At 50.4% G+C, this 22,758-nt stretch overlaps 1 protein-coding gene across 8 annotated transcripts in view; it reads right to left on the bottom strand.

Moving 5' to 3' along the window:
• Positions 1-18,002, bottom strand: part of MTSS1 (MTSS I-BAR domain containing 1) — a 246,656-nt gene extending 228,654 nt beyond the window's left edge. For 5 of the 8 annotated variants that reach the window (XM_040354946.1, XM_040354942.1, XM_040354947.1 and 2 more), the window contains exon 1: positions 17,575-18,002. In XM_040354946.1, coding sequence (XP_040210880.1) covers positions 17,575-17,646 — 72 coding nt within the window. In that variant the 5' untranslated portion in view covers positions 17,647-18,002. The remainder of the gene's footprint in view (positions 1-17,574) is intronic. The other 3 variants (XM_040354945.1, XM_040354943.1, XM_040354948.1) reach the window with 1 other exon arrangement.
• Positions 18,003-22,758: the final 4,756 nt, after the last annotated feature.

Below are 22,758 nucleotides of genomic sequence, written 5' to 3' on the forward strand. Positions count from 1 at the left end.
ACTGAGTACAAGTACCGATACTTTTTTTCCCCCCAAGTACACGCCGATACCAAATACCGATACTTTTTTTTAAATGTGTCCCCAAATGCAGCCGTGTCCCCCCACATATGCAGCCATGTCCCCCCTATATGCAGCCATGTCCCCCCTATATGCAGCCATGTCCCCCCATACCTAGATGCCGCCGCATGGGTTAAACAGCGTGCGGGGAACATCACAGCTTTCATTTGAATAGCTGTAGTATTCCCCGCTGCGCCGCGTATAGACACTCCCCCTTGCTCGTGATTGGACAGATCCCGAGCAAGGGGGAGTGTCTATACGCGGCGCGGCTGGAAATACTACAGCTATTCAAATGAAAGCTGTGATATTCCCCGCACGCTGTTTAACCCATGCGGCGTTGTTGCGGTATGCGACGGGGTCGGCGGCGGCATTCGTTGCGGCGGCGGGGGGGTGGGTGGATGGGGCAAGTATTCTATTTAGGTATCAGGGGTATTTGCAGGAGTACAAGTACTCCCGCAAATACTCGGTATCGGTATTGGGACAACCCTACTCAGAACCAATGCTAAACATCAGACAATAGCAGAAGTTGCCCAAAGGGTGGCGGTAAAGAGCTGAAAAACTGTGCGATTTGTTGAATGTTGTGCCGTGTGTATGCAGAACAAGTTCATGGCCAATGACCTTCAGACCAAAATCCACGGAAAAGTTGGATGGAAGTCCGATCGTGTGTACGAGGCTAAAGTAAAATTAACCCAACCATGGGAATAGATGCAACTGACTTTGCGTCTACCTTTACCGAACAGTTTGAAAACCCAAAGCAATCATACACCCCCAGGCACATTTTGATGGGTCATCCCTGTGTTCACGCCTCATGTATATCAAGGACAGCACATATGCAGTGCAGCACATCCTGATTGGTTCAAAGCCCTGCTTCTCCCTTTCCTTTGTCTTGGTGAGGATATGAATACAGGTCTAAGTCCTTACACTAGGGAGCATTACAAATAAAAAGATTTAGGGCCCATTTATACTTGTTGCAATGCACAAAAGAACACGCTCGTTCGCGCACTATATCCTTCTACAGAGCTTTGTGATGACATTCATTGTGTAGATTGCCGACACACAAAAATTGCCATGGTGAAAAAAAAAAAGGGTCATGTGCATTGCCTGGTCCAATGTGGAGTATTGGAAGCCCCAGACCTAATGAGCCCGAATATGTCCTCAATGTTTTCTTTAACCACTAGAGCACCGGGCCATCGTCAAATGACGGCTCCACGGTGACTTCCTGTATTCTTGCGCCCGGCGCGTCCCCGAGATGCCGATGCGCGTGCCTGGCGGTCGCGATGTCCGCCAGGCACTCGGAATCGGCGGCTACAGGGACAAGACGTGGAGCTCTGTGTGTAAACACAGAGCTCCATGTCCTGTCAGGGAGAGAGGAGACCGATCTGTGTCCCTTGTATATAGGGACATAGATCGGTCACCTCCCCCAGTCACCCCCCTTCCCCCATGGTTAGAACACAATTGAGGTATACATATTAACCCCTCCCTCACTCCCTAGTGTTAACCCCTTGAATGCCAGTCACATTTATACAGTAATTAGTGCATATTTATCGCATTAATCGCTGTATAAATGTGAATGGCGCCAAAAACGTGTCAAAAGTGTCCGATGTGTTCGCCGCAATGTCACGGTGACAGTAAAAAAAAAAAAAAAAAAAAAATCGCAAATCGCCGCCAATACTAGTAAAAAAATTAATAAAATAAAATGCCATAAATCTATCAGCTATTTTGTAAACGCTATAACTTTTGCGCAAACCAATCAATATATGATCATTGCGATTTTTTTTACCAAAAATATGTAGAAGAATACATATCGGCCTAAACTGAGGAAAAAAAACGTTTTTTTTTAAAAAAAATTGTGATATTTATTAAATAAAAAAGTAAAAAATAGTGTTTTTTTTTTTAAATTGTCACTCTTTTGTTTATAGCGCAAAAAATAAAAACCGCAGGAGGTGATCAAATACCACCAAAAGAAAGCTCTATTTGTGGGAACAAAACGATAAAAAAAATTGTTTGGGTACAGTGTAGCACGACCACGCAATTGTCATTCAAAGTGCGACAGTGCTGAAAGCTGAAAATTGGCTTGGGCAGGAAGGGGCGTAAGTGCCCGGTATGGAAGCGGTTAATGAACACATAACTCCCACCTGTGTTAGGTGCCTGAAGATCAGCTTTGAAGAACATCAGAGATTCACCAGTGTACACAAGCCCTGAGTTCATCAGAAACACCTCTGCATTGTAACAATAACATAATCCTCCTTCTACATCATAAAGCACTAATAAAAGTTCCATTCACCACAAAAAAAAAAAAAAAGGGAAGAAAAGTGCTGAACCTGCACTCTGGGTCAAGCACCCACTCAAATCTCCTAACTTCCAGATCAAAGCACATTCCATGCCATACAAGACTAGCAGCCTACAGACTTATGTGCCATTCTCAACCCCGGTTCCACGGGGGGAATCCTCTGGTAACTCTAGAGTAGGGATGGCAAACCTTGGCACCCCAGATGTTTTGGAACTATATTTCCCATGATGCTTCACTACACTGCAGAGTGCATGAGCATCATGGGAAATGTAGTTCCAAAACATCTGGGGTGCCAAGGTTCAGCATCACTGTTTTTCAGTTTCCTTGCTCCATGGCTGATGGACTTCCCATTTAATGGCGCCTGTATAGTTCCAGGTCCAACACCATTTAGCAGAGCTAGCAGCATGAGACCAATCATCTTTTTATCCGTTTGGAAGGGTGGCATTCGGACCACCAGCGAAATGCCACCCGCCCCGACCTCCAACAGAAGTAATGGACCTTCCCCCCCCCCCCTCTTCGACCTCCAACAGATGCAAGGGACATTCTTTCCACCACCAACAGAAGGGGCACTCTTCCACCCGCCCACCAACGGAAGAGACATCCCCCAGACCACCAACGGAAGGGGCATTCTCTCCCCCCCCCCCCCAGACCACCAACGGAAGGGGCATTCTCTCCCCCCCCCCCCAGACCACCAACGGAAGGGGCATCCTACCCTCCCCCCCCCCCCAGACCACCAACGGAAGGGGCATCCTAGCCTCCCCCCCCCCCAGACCACCAACGGAAGGGGCATTCTACCCTCACCCCCCCCAGACCACCAACGGAAGGGGCATTCTCCCCCCCCCCCCCCAGACCCCCAACGGAAGGGGCATTCTCCCCCCCCCCCCCAGACCACCAACAGAAGGGGCATTCTCCCCCCCCCCCCCCCAGACCACCAACAGAAGGGGCATTCTCCCCCCCCCCCCCCAGACCACCAACAGAAGGGGCATTCTCTCCCCCCCCCCCAGACCACCAACAGAAGGGGCATTCTCTCTCCCCCCCCCCCCCCCGACCACCAACAGAAGGGGCATTCTCTCCCCCCCCCAGACCACCAACAGAAGGGGCATTCTCTCCCCCCCCCCCAGACCACCAACAGAAGGGGCATTCTCTCCCCCCCCCCCCCAGACCACCAACAGAAGGGGCATTCTCTCCCCCCCCCCCAGACCACCAACAGCAGGGGCATTCCCCCCCCCCCCCAGACCACCAACAGCAGGGGCATTCTCCCCCCCCCCAGACCACCAACAGCAGGGGCATTCTCTCCCCCCCCCCCAGACCACCAACAGAAGGGGCATTCTCTCCCCCCCCCCCCCAGACCACCAACAGAAGGGGCATTCTCTCCCCCCCCCCCCCCCCAGACCACCAACAGAAGGGGCATTCTCTCCCCCCCCCCCCAGACCACCAACAGAAGGGGCATTCTCTCCCCCCCCCCAGACCACCAACAGCAGGGGCATTCCCCCCCCCCCCCCAGACCACCAACAGAAGGGGCATTCTCCCCCCCCCCCCAGACCACCAACAGAAGGGGCATTCTCCCCCCCCCCCAGACCACCAACAGAAGGGGCATTCTTCCCCCAGACCACCGACAGAAGGTCATTCTTCCCCCAGACCCCCCCCCCCCGTAAATTAATTTGAGCAAGTCTTCCCCAAGGCTTTAAAATTACTTCAAGGGATCCTTTGGGATAAAAGGTTGAGAACGCATGCTATAGACAATTATAACTCAGTAACCTCCAATTTTGGAAAATCCTATAACTCAGGTCTTTCAGCAAGTCACATGATCTCCTAATACCGACTGTTAATGAAGCAGCTCTTCCGAGTCACCGAGGAGCGCATATTATCCACTTAGATTATGAGCACATAATCCAATTTTTAGCCGAGTAATGTGAAAATACCATCTAATCCGGGACCCCAGACTCTACCTGAACAGCAAAAACATTACAGACGAGAAGAACACATCTGGGAGTAATTACTCCTGAAAAGATCTCACAAAGAGAAATGGTGGATGGGTACGAGGTAGAAAGACGATCAAGATAGGGATCGACAAAGGACAGTCAAATATGACATAAAAAGACAAAACAAATGGCCCCATTGACATAGACAGGCGTTTTGCGGAGTACAGAAGGAAAAATTACACATTTTTGGCCCCATAGACTATTAAATGGGAGCGCTTGAAAAACACACATTTTTTCCAACCGTTTTCAGGCGCACTCCCATTAAAGTTTGGGACCAAAGAAGCGTGAATCTTTTGCAAAGAAGCTTGCGTTTTTTTTTTAGCTTCAACAAAGCCAACAAGTGACAACATTCGGGTGTAAATGGGCCTATTAGGGATAAAAGGATACTTTATCTTGAGCGTTGTCACCCTTTGGAAAATGAGCGACATGTGCTCTGGTGTGAATGGGGGCTTAGACAGAAACAGAGAGTGGGGGGGGGGGGGAGATAGCAAGGAGAGAGTAAGTGGAGGCAGAGATGAGGAGGGAGAGATACTGGAGGATAGAGGGAGCGAGGAGGAGGAGGGAGAGATACTGGAGGATAGAGGGAGCGAGGAGGAGGAGGGAGAGATACTGGAGGATAGAGGGAGCGAGGAGGAGGAGGGAGAGATACTGGAGGATAGAGGGAGCGAGGAGGAGGAGGGAGAGATACTGGAGGATAGAGGGAGCGAGGAGGAGGAGGGAGAGATACTGGAGGATAGAGGGAGCGAGGAGGAGGAGGGAGAGATACTGGAGGATAGAGGGAGCGAGGAGGAGGAGGGAGAGATACTGGAGGATAGAGGGAGCGAGGAGGAGGAGGGAGAGATACTGGAGGAGAGGGAGCGAGGAGGAGGAGGGAGAGATACTGGAGGAGAGGGAGCGAGGAGGAGGAGGGAGAGATACTGGAGGAGAGGGAGCGAGGAGGAGGAGGGAGAGATACTGGAGGATAGAGGGAGCGAGGAGGAGGAGGGAGAGATACTGGAGGAGAGGGAGCGAGGAGGAGGAGGGAGAGATACTGGAGGAGAGGGAGCGAGGAGGAGGAGGGAGAGATACTGGAGGAGAGGGAGCGAGGAGGAGGAGGGAGAGATACTGGAGGAGAGGGAGCGAGGAGGAGGAGGGAGAGATACTGGAGGAGAGGGAGCGAGGAGGAGGAGGGAGAGATACTGGAGGAGAGGGAGCGAGGAGGAGGAGGGAGAGATACTGGAGGAGAGGGAGCGAGGAGGAGGAGGGAGAGATACTGGAGGAGAGGGAGCGAGGAGGAGGAGGGAGAGATACTGGAGGAGAGGGAGCGAGGAGGAGGAGGGAGAGATACTGGAGGAGAGGGAGCGAGGAGGAGGAGGGAGAGATACTGGAGGAGAGGGAGCGAGGAGGAGGAGGGAGAGATACTGGAGGAGAGGGAGCGAGGAGGAGGAGGGAGAGATACTGGAGGAGAGGGAGCGAGGAGGAGGAGGGAGAGATACTGGAGGAGAGGGAGCGAGGAGGAGGAGGGAGAGATACTGGAGGAGAGGGAGCGAGGAGGAGGGAGAGATACTGGAGGAGAGGGAGCGAGGAGGAGGGAGAGATACTGGAGGAGAGGGAGCGAGGAGGAGGGAGAGATACTGGAGGAGAGGGAGCGAGGAGGAGGGAGAGATACTGGAGGAGAGGGAGCGAGGAGGAGGGAGAGATACTGGAGGAGAGGGAGCGAGGAGGAGGGAGAGATACTGGAGGAGAGGGAGCGAGGAGGAGGGAGAGATACTGGAGGAGAGGGAACGAGGAGGAGGGAGAGATACTGGAGGAGAGGGAGCGAGGAGGAGGGAGAGATACTGGAGGAGAGGGAGCGAGGAGGAGGGAGAGATACTGGAGGAGAGGGAGCGAGGAGGAGGGAGAGATACTGGAGGAGAGGGAGCGAGGAGGAGGGAGAGATACTGGAGGAGAGGGAGCGAGGAGGAGGGAGAGATACTGGAGGAGAGGGAGAGATACTGGAGGAGAGGGAGCGAGGAGGAGGGAGAGATACTGGAGGAGAGGGAGCGAGGAGGAGGGAGAGATACTGGAGGAGAGGGAGCGAGGAGGAGGGAGAGATACTGGAGGAGAGGGAGCGAGGAGGAGGGAGAGATACTGGAGGAGAGGGAGCGAGGAGGAGGGAGAGATACTGGAGGAGAGGGAGCGAGGAGGAGGGAGAGATACTGGAGGAGAGGGAGCGAGGAGGAGGGAGAGATACTGGAGGAGAGGGAGCGAGGAGGAGGGAGAGATACTGGAGGAGAGGGAGCGAGGAGGAGGGAGAGATACTGGAGGAGAGGGAGCGAGGAGGAGGGAGAGATACTGGAGGAGAGGGAGCGAGGAGGAGGGAGAGATACTGGAGGAGAGGGAGCGAGGAGGAGGGAGAGATACTGGAGGAGAGGGAGCGAGGAGGAGGGAGAGATACTGGAGGAGAGGGAGCGAGGAGGAGGGAGAGATACTGGAGGAGAGGGAGCGAGGAGGAGGGAGAGATACTGGAGGAGAGGGAGCGAGGAGGAGGGAGATACTGGAGGAGAGGGAGCGAGGAGGAGGGAGATACTGGAGGAGGAGAGGGAGCGAGGAGGAGGGAGATACTGGAGGAGAGGGAGCTAGGAGGAGGGAGATACTGGAGGAGAGGGAACGAGGAGGAGGGAGATACTGGAGGAGAGGGAGCGAGGAGGAGGGAGATACTGGAGGAGAGGGAGCGAGGAGGAGGGAGATACTGGAGGAGAGGGAGCGAGGAGGAGGGAGATACTGGAGGAGAGGGAGCGAGGAGGAGGGAGAGATACTGGAGGAGAGGGAGCGAGGAGGAGGGAGAGATACTGGAGGAGAGGGAGCGAGGAGGAGGGAGAGATACTGGAGGAGAGGGAGCGAGGAGGAGGGAGATACTGGAGGATAGAGGGAACGAGGAGGAGGGAGATACTGAAGGATAGAGGAGGAGGGAGATACTGGAGGAGAGGGAACGAGGAGGAGGGAGAGATACTGGAGGAGAGGGAGCGAGGAGGAGGGAGAGATACTGGAGGAGAGGGAGCGAGGAGGAGGGAGATACTGGAGGATAGAGGGAACGAGGAGGAGGGAGATACTGGAGGATAGAGGGAGCGAGGAGGAGGGAGATACTGGAGGAGAGGGAGCGAGGAGGAGGGAGAGATACTGGAGGAGAGGGAGCGAGGAGGAGGGAGAGATACTGGAGGAGAGGGAGCGAGGAGGAGGGAGATACTGGAGGAGAGGGAACGAGGAGGAGGGAGATACTGGAGGAGAGGGAGCGAGGAGGAGGGAGAGATACTGGAGGAGAGGGAGCGAGGAGGAGGGAGCGAGGAGGAGGGAGAGATACTGGAGGAGAGGGAGCGAGGAGGAGGGAGAGATACTGGAGGAGAGGGAGCGAGGAGGAGGGAGAGATACTGGAGGAGAGGGAGCGAGGAGGAGGAGGAGGGAGAGATACTGGAGGAGAGGGAGCGAGGAGGAGGAGGAGGGAGAGATACTGGAGGAGAGGGAGCGAGGAGGAGGGAGAGATACTGGAGGAGAGGGAGCGAGGAGGAGGGAGATACTGGAGGAGAGGGAGCGAGGAGGAGGGAGATACTGGAGGAGAGGGAGCGAGGAGGAGGGAGATACTGGAGGAGAGGGAACGAGGAGGAGGGAGATACTGGAGGAGAGGGAACGAGGAGGGAGATACTGGAGGAGAGGGAACGAGGAGGGAGATACTGGAGGAGAGGGAACGAGGAGGGAGATACTGGAGGAGAGGGAACGAGGAGGGAGATACTGGAGGAGAGAGGAGGAGGAGGGAGATACTGGAGGATAGAGGAGGAGTGACATACTGATACTGAAGATAGAGTGACAGAGGTTTATAGAGATAGCAAAAAGGGGGGGGGGGGGGGGGCGTGCGTGAGAGCAAAGAGGGGGAGAGTAAGATACACATAGATAGCAAAAAGAGAGAAGGGGGGGGGGGAAGAGGAGGTAGAGATAGCAAGGAGGGAGAGGATATGGGATGAAAATGAGGGCGATAGGGTGGGTAGAAGGGGGAGGGGTGGCAGAGAGATATAGTGGGCGAGGGTAAAGGGGGAGAGATGAAGGGGGTGAAGGTAAAGGGGGGTAGAAGGTGGAGGGGGAAGACAGAGATAAGGAGGCGGTAGGGAGGGAGAGGGAAGACGCTGAGGGTAGAGGGGGAGACAGATAAGGAGACGGTGAGAGTAGAGGGTGTATGGGGGGGACAGAGATAACAAGGAGGAAAAGGGCAGGAGGTGGAAGAGAGATGGAGAGGGGGAGAGAAGGAAGGTAGAGGCGGCAGAGATAAATAGGGGGAAGAGAGGAAGGGTAGAGGGGGAGAGATGAAGGGGGTGAAGGTAAAGGGGGGGGTAGAAGGTGGAGGGGAAGACAGAGATAAGGAGACGCTGAGGGTAGAGGGGGGGAGACAGATAAAGAGAGACGGCGAGAGTAGAGGGTGTATGGGGGAGACAGAGATAAGGAGAAGGTGAGAGTAGAGGGTGTAGGGGGGAGACAGAGATAAGGAGAAGGTGAGAGTAGAGGGTGTAGGGGGGAGACAGAGATAAGGAGAAGGTGAGAGTAGAGGGTGTAGGGGGGAGACAGAGATAAGGAGACGGTGAGAGTAGAGGGTGTAGGGGGGAGACAGAGATAAGGAAAAGGTGAGAGTAGAGGGTGTAGGGGGGAGACAGAGATAAGGAAAAGGTGAGAGTAGAGGGTGTAGGGGGGAGATAGAGATAAGGAGGCGGTGAGGGTAGAGGGTGAAGGGGGGGAGGGGGAGACAGAGATAACAAGGAGGAAAAGAGTGGGAGGTGGAAGAGATGGAGAGGGGGAGAGAAGGAAGGTAGAAGCGGCAGAGATAAATAGGGGGTGAGGGTAAAGGGGGAAGAGAGGAAGGGTAGAGGGTAAAAGTGGAGACAGAGATAAGAAGGGGGTGATGGTAAAGAGGGGGGGGGGGTAGAGGGTGTAGGGGGAGACAGAGATAACAAGGAGGGAAAGGGCAGAGGTGGAAGAAAGATGGATAGGAGGAGGGTAGAGGAGGAGACAGGTAAGGAGAAGGTGGGGGTTGGGGGGCTGAAAGCAATAAGAGGGGATTGAAGATGGAACAAAAGATGTACACACACACACACATATATATATTATACACACACACAAACACGGTGTACTCTATATACATACACACACACACACACACACACACACACACACACATATATATATTCTACACACACGGTGTACTCTATACACACACGGACCTCAGTGGTATTTTTCCTCAGGCGACGCATCGAATATTAACAAGTAAACATGAGCAGAAAATCCGACTATAATGAAGAGAAGGGCTGACACATGAGTGAGGGTAAACGTTCTCGGACACGCTGACCGCGGTGGATACGGCTCGTTCTCAGGACCCTAGCAACATGATCAGAGCCCTGCCCCCAACATCGCGGAGACGTGTTGGCTGATTTTAGTGATGGAGACGTCTTCTGTGCTGATGATCCAAATTCTGATCATCATGAACAACGACAGAGAGAACAGATCAATAATAACATCCAACGTATCAATTATAGATCAGGAAACGCAAGGCGATTTTCATTATTTTATTGTAAGAGAAGAACATCCCTGCACTGAATTATCCGAACAAAAACAGCAATTGAAGAGTGTCTCTGTCACGTTAATAAACGCACAAACAAAAAAAAGGAAGAAAATTGCGCCAATCTAAACAAGTGAATAATAAGCAGCTACACAACAATGTGACAAAAATTGGGCAAGTGATAGAAAAAATATGTGGCGCTAATAATGTCACCTAAAGTGACCAAGGTAACAAGTGGGTGATATAGACAGAAATGTGAAATAAGGAAAAACAACAGGTAATGTGCAGATGAATGTCCATCAATAAATGGGTAAAAAGCTGAAAAACATGTGGCCACGTTGATCATCATGGACAGGAAGTAGGTAAAATACTAATACGGGATCGAGAGGATCTGCCTGTCAGTGACAACAGATCACGAACGCATGGATGGTCCATGATGGGATCCACTCGACTTGTCCAACGGCTGAATGGTGAAGGCCACACGTGACACCTGGATGTAACCTCTCGGTAGAAGTGAATCAAACAGATGACCCCAAAGGGAGAGGTAGAGACCCCCTACTTCGAGCGGATGGCGCGTGGAAGGAAGTACCCCTCAAAGGGATAAAAAGGCACGATGATGAAGCTTAAAACTTTGTCCAGCAGGTCATGCAAAGGAAAAAGAAAAACAATGCCCCGGATGGTGCAGATTAAAAAATATAGGGGCAGATCCTCAAAGAAATTACGCCCCGTAATTCCAAATTTTGCGCGTCGTATCTTTGTTTTGGTATCCACAAAAACAAGATACAACAGCATCTGTGTTAGATCCGACAGGCGTACGCCTTAGTACGCCGTCGTATCTAAGATGCAATTTTTGGGTGGCGTTCACGTCGTAATCCGCGTCGAGTATGCAAATTAGCTTTTTCCGACGATCCACGAACGTACGAGCGGCCGTCGCATTCTTTTACGTCGTTTCCGTTCGGCTTTTTACGGCGTATAGTTAAAGCTGCTATCTGGTGGCGTACGCAATGTTAAATATGGCTGTCGTTCCCGCGTATACATTTTGAAAATGTTACGTCGTTTGCGTAAGTCGTCCGTGAATGGGGCTGGACGCCATTTACGTTCACGAAGAAAACAATGACGTCCTTGCGACGTCATTTGGAGCAATGCACCCTGGGAGTTTTGACGGATGGGGCATGCGCAGTTCGTTCGGCGCGGGGACGCGCTTCATTTAAATGAAACACGCCCCCTACTCGCCGCATTTGAATTCCGCACCCTTACGCCGCGAGAAATACACTACGCCGCCGTAACTTACGGCGCAAATTCTTTCTGGATTCAAACCAAAGCCAGGTAAGTTACGGCGGCGTAGCGTATCTCAGATACGCTTCGCCGGTGCAGATCTTTGAGGATCTGCCCCATAAGGTTTTATGGGGCCCTCCAGCTGTTGAACTACATTTCCCATGAGGCATTGCAAGGCTGGCAGTTACAATTACTCCCAGAGGCATAATGGGAGTTCTGCAACAGCTGGAGGGCCTCGGGTTGCCTACCCCTGGTGTACACTATAGCTGCAGCACCTAATCGCATACAATTACACAGTTGTGTGCGGGTTGAATGGCAGACTAAACCCTGGGCAGCCATTTGTTTAGCGATCCTTTTCCTGTTCGGCAAAGTGAAGCTCGCAATTTTTAGTAACATAATCAAACTGTTAAAAATCGCTAGCCTACGAAAAGAAACGCCATCTGCCCACGGAGGGTACGGACTCTGCAGAAATCCTGTTCTGCCACCTGTTTCTCTCCACCCCTCCCCCGACTCAATGTAATCAGCTGTTTATTCGCAGCCCCCAACAACTGCAGCCTGAGACACAATACGCCAAAACGCAGCACTACGCGTATAATGACGCCAGCACAGCCAATGCAAACACATGCACTGAATGTTATCCATCGGTGTGGTGGAAGGTAATGAATAATGAGAAGACACCCAGAGGGAAGCAGATCCCCGTGTGAAACGATCGCTGCATACAGACACGCTGCAGTCCAGCGCGGAGAAGAGCCTGAGCACACGCTCGTTCCAATCAGCTCCCTTTGCAGTGAAGGGGTTAAAACATCAAAAATCTTTTAACGGACATTGATATTAGAGAATGTTTTAGAAAAATCAATCATCCTCTGTTACAGGCTCGAGGGATCCGATCTGCCCTATGGGAGTCATTGGAATTGTCCTGAACCACATTATTATTTACGCACATAAATGCTGCGTCTGCGCTGACTGTGGGGTTACGAAAACCGTACAGCGCAAAATCTGGTGCAGCTGTGCATGATAGCCAATGAGCTTCTAACGTCAGCTTGTTCAATTAACCACTTAACCCCCGGACCATATTGCTGGTCAAAGACCAGAGCACTTTTTGCGATTCGGCACTGCGTCGCTTTGACTGACAATTGCGCGGTCGTGCGACGTGGCTCCCAAACAAAATTGGCGTCCTTTTTTGGTGGCATTTGATCACCTCTGCGGTTTTTAGACACACAGCTCCCGGTTCTCGCTCTGTAACGAGCGGGTGATCGCGCGGGAGTCAGGAGCGAGCGCCCCTAGTGGCCGCTTCGCCTGCCGACGTAGAGCTACGGGCTCTCGCGCAGGAGAGCAGAACTGCTGCGGCTGGTCGGCAACCAGTATAAAGGGTTGTAAAGGTTCGTGTTTTTTCACCTTAATGCGTCCTATGCATTAAAGGTGAGAAAAACACCTGGCAATCACCAGCCCCCCCCAGTTTTACTTACCTAAGCCTGTTCACCTGCTCGGCACGACCCCCCCGTCCTCCTGTCCACGGAGTCCTGGCGTTGATTGGATAGATTGACAGCAGTGCAGCCATTGGCTGCCACTGCTGTCAATCAAATCCAATGATGTGGGGGGTGGGGCTGAATCATACACTCGACGTCTATGGAGCGCTTCTCCAAGGGGGGGTTATCTAATGCGGGGAGGGGCCGCGAGAGTTGCCGAGGGGACCCCAGAAGAGGACATTCGGGGGCCACTCTGTGCAAAACGAGCTGCACAGTGGAGGCAAGTATCCCTTTAAGCTTTGACATGAAGCCTAAATTCCCATTGATGTCATTTGACATGTCAAATCGCATGCCAAATTGGCAGCTATTGCCGGTGACTTGACCTTAAGGTTCCCCTAACGTGAAAGTTCCTTCAAGGACTGCGCAGGTGCAAACTTTCCGACGGAAATCTCCGAACCTCGCCCGGCATCCAGGCTCATTCTTTAACATCCCCGTGGATTGGAGGAAGTTAAAAAAAGAGCCAGGAGGCCGAGCGAGCGGAGCGAGCCATCCAAGCGAAGCGAGGATGTGAGGCCGACTGGCCACTTTCCTCAAAATCCACGTCGCCCTGGACGCCGGCCGAGGTTCGGAGATTTCCGTCTGAAAGTTTGCGCTTGCGCAGTCCTTGAAGGAACTTTCTCGTTAGCCGGAACCATATTGGCAGATCAGATTGCTCCTGCGCAGGAACTTTCACGTTAGCCGGAACCATATCGGCAGATCACCGGCAATGGCACCGTCCGAATCAGTGCAACGTCGTATTTGCGGCGCGGCACCAATTCCCAAAAGTGGTTTCTGTACTACTTTTGGGGACATCGGGGTGCGATTCCTACTGACATATGTCAGGACTGACAGGCGGGTATGAAATCGCACGAGTTCAGCCGAACTCACGCGATTTCATTTCTACCGTCAGTGTGAATCAGGGCTCAAACCTGGAAGCTGATTGGTTTCCATTAGTGGTGCACCGAAATTAAAATCCTGGTGTCTAAACCAAAAATTCAGGATGCACTTGGCCGAAACTGAATTATTTAATTAATATATATATATATATATATATATATATATATATATATATATATATATATATATATATATATATATATATATATATATATATATATATATATATATTTTTTTTTTTTTTTAAATAAATAATTGTATTTTATTCGACTATCATGAATTTAAATGAATATGATTTTTTTTTTTCTCAGCAGGGTGGATTTGATTTAAATCACTAGTAAAAAGGCTTGATTTAAATCAGGGGTGCCCAACCAGTGGCCCGCGGATCCCTCTGACTGGGACCACGACCTCCTGCTCAGGGATGGAATAGAATAATATTATACCCTTACAGACCACTTTAAAGTGTAAGTAAACCCTCCTATCGTTTTCAGCCAAGGAAGCCGCCATCTTTGCCTCTGTTTAATCTACAACTGCCATGGTGCTGCACATGTGATCAGTTATGACACCAGCCATTGGATGGTTTGACAGTTTGGTTGAGAGCACAACCAATGGGAGCATTACATTTCCGGCACTACCTGCAGATGAAACTGTTTTGTGGATGGGTTTAATTCCGCTTGAACCTACAGGTAACCCTAGATTAAGGCTTATCTGTAGGTGCAACAAATATCTCCTAAACCTACACGGTTTAGGAGATATTTGCAAACGAAAGGCACCGATGTCTAGTGGCGGCACCCCCCGCGTATGCGCGGGAGTGACGTCATCGCGGCTCCGGAGCTGCGATATGCGGAAGTCACTCTTGAAGATGATGGCGCTGACGGAGGAGGGCAACGAGCACTGCTGCGGGGGCTTCGATCTCAGGTAAGTACTTCATAATGAGCTAGTATGCTATGCACCAGATCTCATCATACATTGCCCAGTCAAGAACGCTTGGTGGCACCTGCGCCAAATCTCACCATGCATTGCCCGATCATAGAATGCTTGGTGGCACCTACATCACATAACACCCAGTCATAGGAACACTTGGGGGGGGGGGGGGAACCTACAAACGGATCTCATCATACATTGCCCAGTCAAGAACGCTTGGTGGCACCTGTGCCAAATCTCACCATGCATTGCCCGATCATAGAATGCTTGGTGGCACCTACATCACATAACACCCAGTCATAGGAACACTTGGGGGGGCCTACAAATGGATCTCATCATACATTGCCCAGTCAAGAACACTTGGTAACACCTATACCAGATCTTCCTATACACTGCCCAGCCATTAAACACTAGGTGGCATCTACACCAATTCGCACCATACATCGCCAAGTCACTTGGTGGCACCTAAACCAGATAGCCCTATACATTGCCAAATTCTAGCATGCTTGGTGGCACCTACACCAGACCTCCCCAGATATTGCCCAGTCACAGAACGCTTGTTGGCACCTACACCAGATCTCCAAATACATTGCCCAATCATAGAAAGCTTGATGGCACCTACACCATATTTCCCCAATCATAGAATGCTTGGTGGCACCTGCACCATATCTCCTTATACATTGCGCAGTCATAGAACACTTGGGGGGGGGGGGGGGGGGACACTACACCGGATCTCAACATGCATTGCCCAGTCATAGAATGTTACACCACACCTCCCGATATATTGCCCGATCATAGAATGCTTGGTGGCACCTACATCACATATCACCATACATTGTCCAGTAATAGAACGCTTGTGGGGGAACCTACAAAATGGATCTCATCATACATTGCCATGTCAATAACGCTTGGTGGCACCTACACCAATTGCCCGATTTATTGCCGAATCATAGAACGCTCTTTGGACACCTTCCCAGATTCTTTGTGCCCCATACACAGCCCAGTCATAGAACGCCTGGTGGCACCTACACCAGGTCTCCCCCATACAACATTGCCAAATCATAGAACGCTCTTTGGCACCTACACCAAATCTCCAAATACATTGCCCAATCATAGAAAGCTTGATGGCACGTACACCATATTTCCCCATACATTGCCTGGTCACAGAATGCTTGTTGGCACCTGCACCAGATCTCCCCATACATTGCGCAGTCATAGAACGCTTGGGGGAACCTACACCGGATCTCACCATGCATTGCCCAGTCATAAAATGCTTGGTGCCACCTACATACCTCCCTACACATTGCCCAGTCATAAAATGCTTGGTGGCACCTACATACCTCCCCACACATTGCCCAATCATAGAATGCTTGGTGGCACCTACATCACCATACATTGCCCGATCATAGAATGCTTGGGGGAACCTACACCGGATCTCACCATGCATTGCCCAGTCATAAAATGCTTGGTGCCACCTACATACCTCCCTACACATTGCCCAATCATAGAATGCTTGGTGGCACCTACATCACCATACATTGCCCGATCATAGAATGCTTGGGGGAACCTACACCGGATCTCACCATGCATTGCCCAGTCATAAAATGCTTGGTGCCACCTACATACCTCCCTACACATTGCCCAATCATAGAATGCTTGGTGGCACCTACATCACCATACATTGCCCGATCATAGAACGCTTGGGGGGGAGCCTACCAAACGGATCTCATCATACATTGCCCAGTCAACAACGCTTGGTGGCACCTACACTGATTGCCAGATATATTGCCGAATCATAGAATGCTCTTTGGACATCTTCCCAGATTCTTTGTGCCCCATACACAGCCCAGTCATAGAACCCCTGGTGGCACCTACACCAGATCTCCCCATACATTGCGCAGTCATAGAACGCTTGGGGGGGGGACCTACACCCGATTTCATCATGCATTGCCCAGTCATAGAATGCTTGGTGGTACCTACATCACATATCACCAAACATTGCACAGTCAAGAACGCTTGGTGGCACCTGCAACAGATCTCCCCATACATTGCGCAGTCATCGAATGCTTGGTGGCACCTACATCACATATCACCATACATTGCCCAGTCAAGAACGCTTGGTGGCACCTGCAACAGATCTCCCTATACATTGCCCAGTCAAGAGCGCTTGGTGGCACCTACACCGATTGCCCGATATATTGCTGAATCATAGACCGCTCTTTGGACATCTTCCCAGATTCTTGGCGCCCCCATACACAGCCCAGTCATAGAACCCCTGGTGGCACCTACACCAAGTCTCCCCATACGTTGCCCAATCGTAGAACCTTCACCAGATCTCTCCACTATACATTGCCCGGTCATAGAATGCTTGGTGGCACCTACATCACATATCACCATACATTGCCCAGTCAAGAACGCTTGGTGGCACCTGCACCAGATCTCCCTATACATTGTGCAGTCATAGAGCGCTTGGTGGCACCAACACCGATTGCCCAATATATAATCATAGAACGCTCTTTGGACATCTTCCCAGATTCTTTGCGCCCCCCATACACAGCCCAGTCATAGAACGCCTGGTGGCACCTACACCAGGTCTCCCCATACGTTGCCCAATCGTAGAACACTTGGTAGAACCTTCACCAGATCTCCCCACTATACATGGCCCGGTCATAGAATGCTTGGTGGCATCCTCACCAGATATATGGCCAAATCATAGCACGCTCCTGCACCAGATCACCTCAAAATGAAGCCCAATCAAAGAACGCTTGGTGGCACCTACACCAGATTGCCAAACCATGATGGAACATTCTTAGACGCCCGATCGCCCCAAACATTGCCCAGTCATAAAATGCTCTGTGGCACCTACACCAGATCTCTCCATACATTGCCTGGTCATAGAATGCTTGGTGGCACCCTCACCAGATATATTGCCAAATCATAGAATGCTCCTGCACCATATCACCACAAAATAAAGCCCAATCATAGAACGCTCTTAGGCACCTGCACCCGATCACCCCCATCCATCGACCAACCACCGACCCCCCCCCCCCCCCCAATCCTGGATGGATGGGATTCCACCTTCTCTCTTACCTTCATATCACTGATGATGGTCTGGAAGAGCCCCCCCAGGGCACTGCACTCCTTCTCTATCACAGCCTCCATGTTTCAGCAATGGGATCCAATCCACAGAACAGAGAGCCAATCCGGGGACGAGGAGCGGCGATCAGGATCCCTCTATATACCTCTATGTCACCTGGACGGATGTCACCGCGATTCCTGGCACAGGGGACACACAGGACGATCAGATCACACCCTCAGAACCACAACCCCCACAACATCACCCCTCTGTACAAGATCCATGGTCAGCCGAGATCCCTGCGATCACTAAGGAAGGAGAAAGAGAAACGAGCTGAAAACACAGAGCGGCCAGTCCCATCCAGCGCGATCCCAGCTCTGCCCAGCACTGCGCTGCCTCTCTCTTCCCCTTCCGTCCGCAGAATGAGAGCCCGGCGACCAGCGCCCCCTACCGTACAGCCCGGGAACTGCCGCCGCCAGCCACAGCTATTGTGTCTGCGGGGTGTCCGCTCTGCGGTATTCACACTGCTCCCCTCCCCTCCCCCAACATCATTTATTGGGGGGGTCAATCACTCCCATCATCCGATCACACCATCCGATCATCAATACAGTAATCACAGGGGATGTATAATCACTTCTTATATTGTACCATTGTCTTCTTAGTTCTTACATTGTATCATCCTGATAAAGAGATACAATCAGGATTTACAGCTCAGCAGCCAATAGGATGAGAATTCTGAAGCCCCCCCCCCCCCCCAAAAAAAAAAACAGTAAGACCGACAATTTTTTTATTTATTTTTTATTTTGAGAGAAATTAACACAAAGGTCTGGAAAAACGTAAAATTTTAGCATTTTAGAGCAAAAAAATGCAATAAGCTACCCAGATGTTTGATAAAATATAAAAGTTTAGGTTGCACCGAGTAAATAGATACCCAACATGCCAAACCTTTAATGTGCGTGCGCCCTTCCATAAGGGGCCGCCCCCCTATGCCAGCGTTTATCGCTAAAAATAGCGCCTGAAAAGCACCTCTCAAGCCACCCCAGTGTGATTTGCACAAACCAATCAAAATACCCTTATTGGGATTTTTTTTTTACAAATTTATGTAGCAAAATACACATTGGCCAAAATTGATAAAGAAATTCGATTTTTTAAAACATTTTTATTGGATGTGTTTTATACCGGTAGCAGAAAGTAAGAGCTATGGCCCGGATTCAGATAGGAGATACGACGGCGTATGTCATGATACGCCGTCGTATCTATGGCCGGTCGTATCTATGCGCCTGATTCAAAGAAGTGTAAGTGTCTTACACCGTCGTATCTTAGGCTGCAATATTTACGCTGGCCGCTAGGTGGCGCTTCCGTATAGTTCCGCGAGGAATATGCTAATTAGGTATTTACGCTGATTCAGAAACGTACGTCCCGCCGGCGCATTTTTTTACGTCGTTTACGTTAGGCTTTTTCCGGCGTAAAGTTACCCCTGCTATATGAGGCGTAGCTAATGTTAAGTATGGACGTTGTTCCCACGCCGAGTTTTGAAAATTTTACGTTGTTCGCGAATAGGCCTTTGCGTAAGTTACATTCACGTTGATACCAATGAGGCTTTGCGACGTAATTTCGAGCATGCGCACTGGGATTTTTTCACGAACGGCGCATGCGCCGTTCATAAAAACTGTCAAATACGCCGGGTCAAGTGAAATTTAAATAAAACACGCCCCCAACATCCCCATTTGAATTAGGCGGGCTTACGTCGGCCCACATACGTTACGCCGCCGTAACTAAGGGCGCAAGTTCTTTCTGCATACAGAACTTGCGCCCAGATTTATGGCGGCGTAACGTATCTGAGATTACGCCAGCAAAAAGATCCGCTGATCTTTCTGAATCCAGCCCTATATATATATATTTTCTCAAAATTGTCGGCTTTTTTTGTTTATAGTGCAAAAAATAAAAACCGCAGAGGTGATCAAATACCACCAAAAGCTCTAGTTGTGGGAAAAAAAGGACATCCATTTTTTTGGGTATACAGTTGCATGACCGCGCAATTGTCAGTTAGACCCCCTTGACACTGGGGCGTTTTTCAGGCTCTTTGGCGTTAAAAAAAAGCCCCTGTCAAGCACCTGAAAGAAGCCTCATCTGCAATCTCAATGTGAAAGCCCGAGTGCTTTCAGAGCCCTTTCACATTGCCAGCGCCCGAAAAACGCTGGTAAAGCTCCGCTAAGACCCCTTTCACACTGGGGCTTTTTAGTGTGAAAGCACTCGGGCTTTCACATTGGGATTGCAGATGCAGCTTCTTTTAGGCGCTTTCCAGTCGCTTTTTTTTAAGGCGCCTGAAAAACGTCCCAGTGTGAAAGGGATCTTAACCACTAAGGCTGCATTCACACCTGAGCGACAAAACGCCCGACGCCGGACGCTTCTGCCGCTAGAGGGGAGAATTCCCATTGCTGTCTATGGAGATGGTTCACATCTCATAGACGCCGAACGCCTGTCGCCTGAAAAAAAGTCCCGGACCCTTTTTTTCAGGCGACAGTGGGACAGCAATGGGAAGACTTTTGAAAGAAAAAAAAAAAATTGAAAGTTTCACACCCGCGGCAAAATACGCCGCTACCGCCGAACGCGGCTGTCGCTCAGGTGTGAATGGGGTCTTAAGCCCCGGACCAAAATGCAGCTAAAGGACCAGGCCCCTTTTTGCAAATCGGCACTGCGTCGGTTTAACTGACAATTGCGCGGTCGCGCGACGTGGCTCCCAAACAAAATTGGCGTCCTTTTTTTCCCACAAATAGAGCTTTCTTTTGGTGGTATTTGATCACCTCTGCGGTTTTTATTTTTTGCGCTATAAACAAAAATAGAGCGACCATTTTGAAAAAAAATGCAATGTTTTTTACTTTTTGCTGTAATAAATATCCCCCAAAAATATATAAAAAAAAAATGTTTTCCTCAGTTTAGGCCGATACGTATTCTTCTACCTATTTTTGGTAAAAAAAATCGCAATAATCGTTTATCGGTTGGTTTGCGCAAAATTTATAGCGTTTACAAAATAGGGGATAGTTTTATTGCATTTTTATTCATTATTTTTTTTTTTTACTACTAATGGCGGCGAACAGCGATTATTTTCGTGACTGCGACATTATGGTGGACACATCGGACAATTTTGACACATTTTTGGGACCATTGTCATTTTCACAGCAAAAAATGCATTTAAAATGCATTGTTTACTGTGGAAAAGACAGTTGCAGTTTGGGAGATAACCACAGGGGGCGCTGAAGGGGTTATGTGTGACCTAATATGTGTTTCTAACTGTAGGGGGATGTGGCTGTGACGTCATCGATCGTGTCCCCCTATAAAAGGGATCACACGATCGATGACACCGCCACAGTGAAGAACGGGGAAGCTGTGTTTACATAAAGCTCTCCCCGTTCTTCAGCCCTAGGGACCGATCTCAGGACTCCAGCGGTGATCGGGTCCACGGGTCCCGCGGTCACGGAGCTTCGGACCCCATGGCTGGGCTTAAAGGGCAATGTACATATACGTTGATGTGCCCAGCCGTGCCATTCTGCCAACGTATATCGTCGTGCAGCGGTCCTTAAGTGGTTAAAGTAATGCAGCGCCATATCGCAAACAAATGGCCTGGTCATGAAGGCGATTGCTGTTTGGGGTGCGTGCAGGGCCAAAACGCGTGTTCGTCTCTGCGGGGGCACTTAAATATATTTTTTTAATTATACATTTTTTCATTTTATTTATCACTTTTATTGCTGGCATAAGTGTAAACATCCCTTGTGACCGCAGTCGGTATGTGACAGGTCCTCTTTATGGAGGGATTGGGGGTCTATAAGATCCCGAATACCCCCTCTGCACTTAAAAGCATTCAAAACACCAAGATCAACAGTTTTTGAATGCTTTAGATTTATCAAACAGTCACCAATTGTTTCCAAATAAACCGGAAGTGATGTCATGTCATCGCCTCCGGTTTCCTGTTAGGAACAGCCGGTCCCAGCTTTGCTTGGCTGTCCAGCCACGGGGCGGACTGGCTGGCTGGTCGCTCTGGTTTTTCAGTGGGATGGGAGAACTGCAGAAGGCGACGGAAGTGGGGGGGGGGGCGTCCCCTCCTGCTGCTTGTAATAGCAATCAATTGGCTAGTAAGCCGCTCTGATTGGTATTACACAAGAGGCAACTGAAGGCTTTAAAAAACTATACTGGCATCATCCCGATACAGACGCCGCTCCCCCTAACAAATACCGCCCAAGGTATACACCTCTTTCGCCTCCAGGCAAATACGCCCCTGACTTTAGTGCCTTATATTTTCTATAGATGACACTTCAAAAGCCCCCCTATAGGTCATCAGTTTAGTGTTACGGAGGAGGTTTTGTGCTAGATTTATTGCTCTCACTCCGACGTGTGTGGCGATATGTAACATATGTATCGCAATCAGCGTTTTCACATGTAGGCACCCCCAACTCTTGTATTTACGTTTGTACGTGCCTATATGTGGGGGTGTAACGTCACACCAATAACTTTGCACTAAGTACAACTATAGTTGCTTCTTTCCCAGTCAACTCTCTTCCTTCTTTCTGAATAGCCTCTCACTTCCTGCAGCCTTGCTCCCCACGGTGGTTGCGGAGGTGCGCCACCTAGTGGTACTTCCTGGTTCGCTCCTGTGCGGCCTATTTAAACTCCCAGCACTGACAGGAAGGTGTTCCTCTATTGCTGACAGAACGCCACTGTCAGCTGGGCTTCCAGACTCACCTGAACTGAGCTCCAGCTTCCTGAACTGGATCACCAGGACTCCTTGTTTGCAGCTACCGCTCTCATCAACCAGGTCCAGGCTCCCAGGACGCAGATCCATGCCCAGTTATCTGCAACTGCAAGTACTCTGCTATAGAAATTACTAAATGCTGATCTCTATACTTGCTGCTTGCTTCCAAGTTATGTTCACTGCTATGCTAAAGTACTAAGGAGTTTCACTCAAGTTTGATCTGCAGCTCACATGTTATGCTCACTGCTATAGATACCAGTTACCTGCTTTGCTTCTATGCCTGTGTTCATTACTGACCTCTAGTGTGCAGTCCCAGTACTGCGGCTACACCTATCCTTATACCTGTTCTATACCATTGGTACCAAGATTTACTTTTATGTTGCTTATGCTGGAATAAGCACTATTTACTTTAGTGAGGCTGTGATGATAGAACTCAAACTCTCAACTGAGT

Source organism: Rana temporaria, chromosome 5 (genome assembly GCF_905171775.1).
Source record: "Rana temporaria chromosome 5, aRanTem1.1, whole genome shotgun sequence".
NCBI lineage: Eukaryota > Metazoa > Chordata > Amphibia > Anura > Ranidae > Rana > Rana temporaria.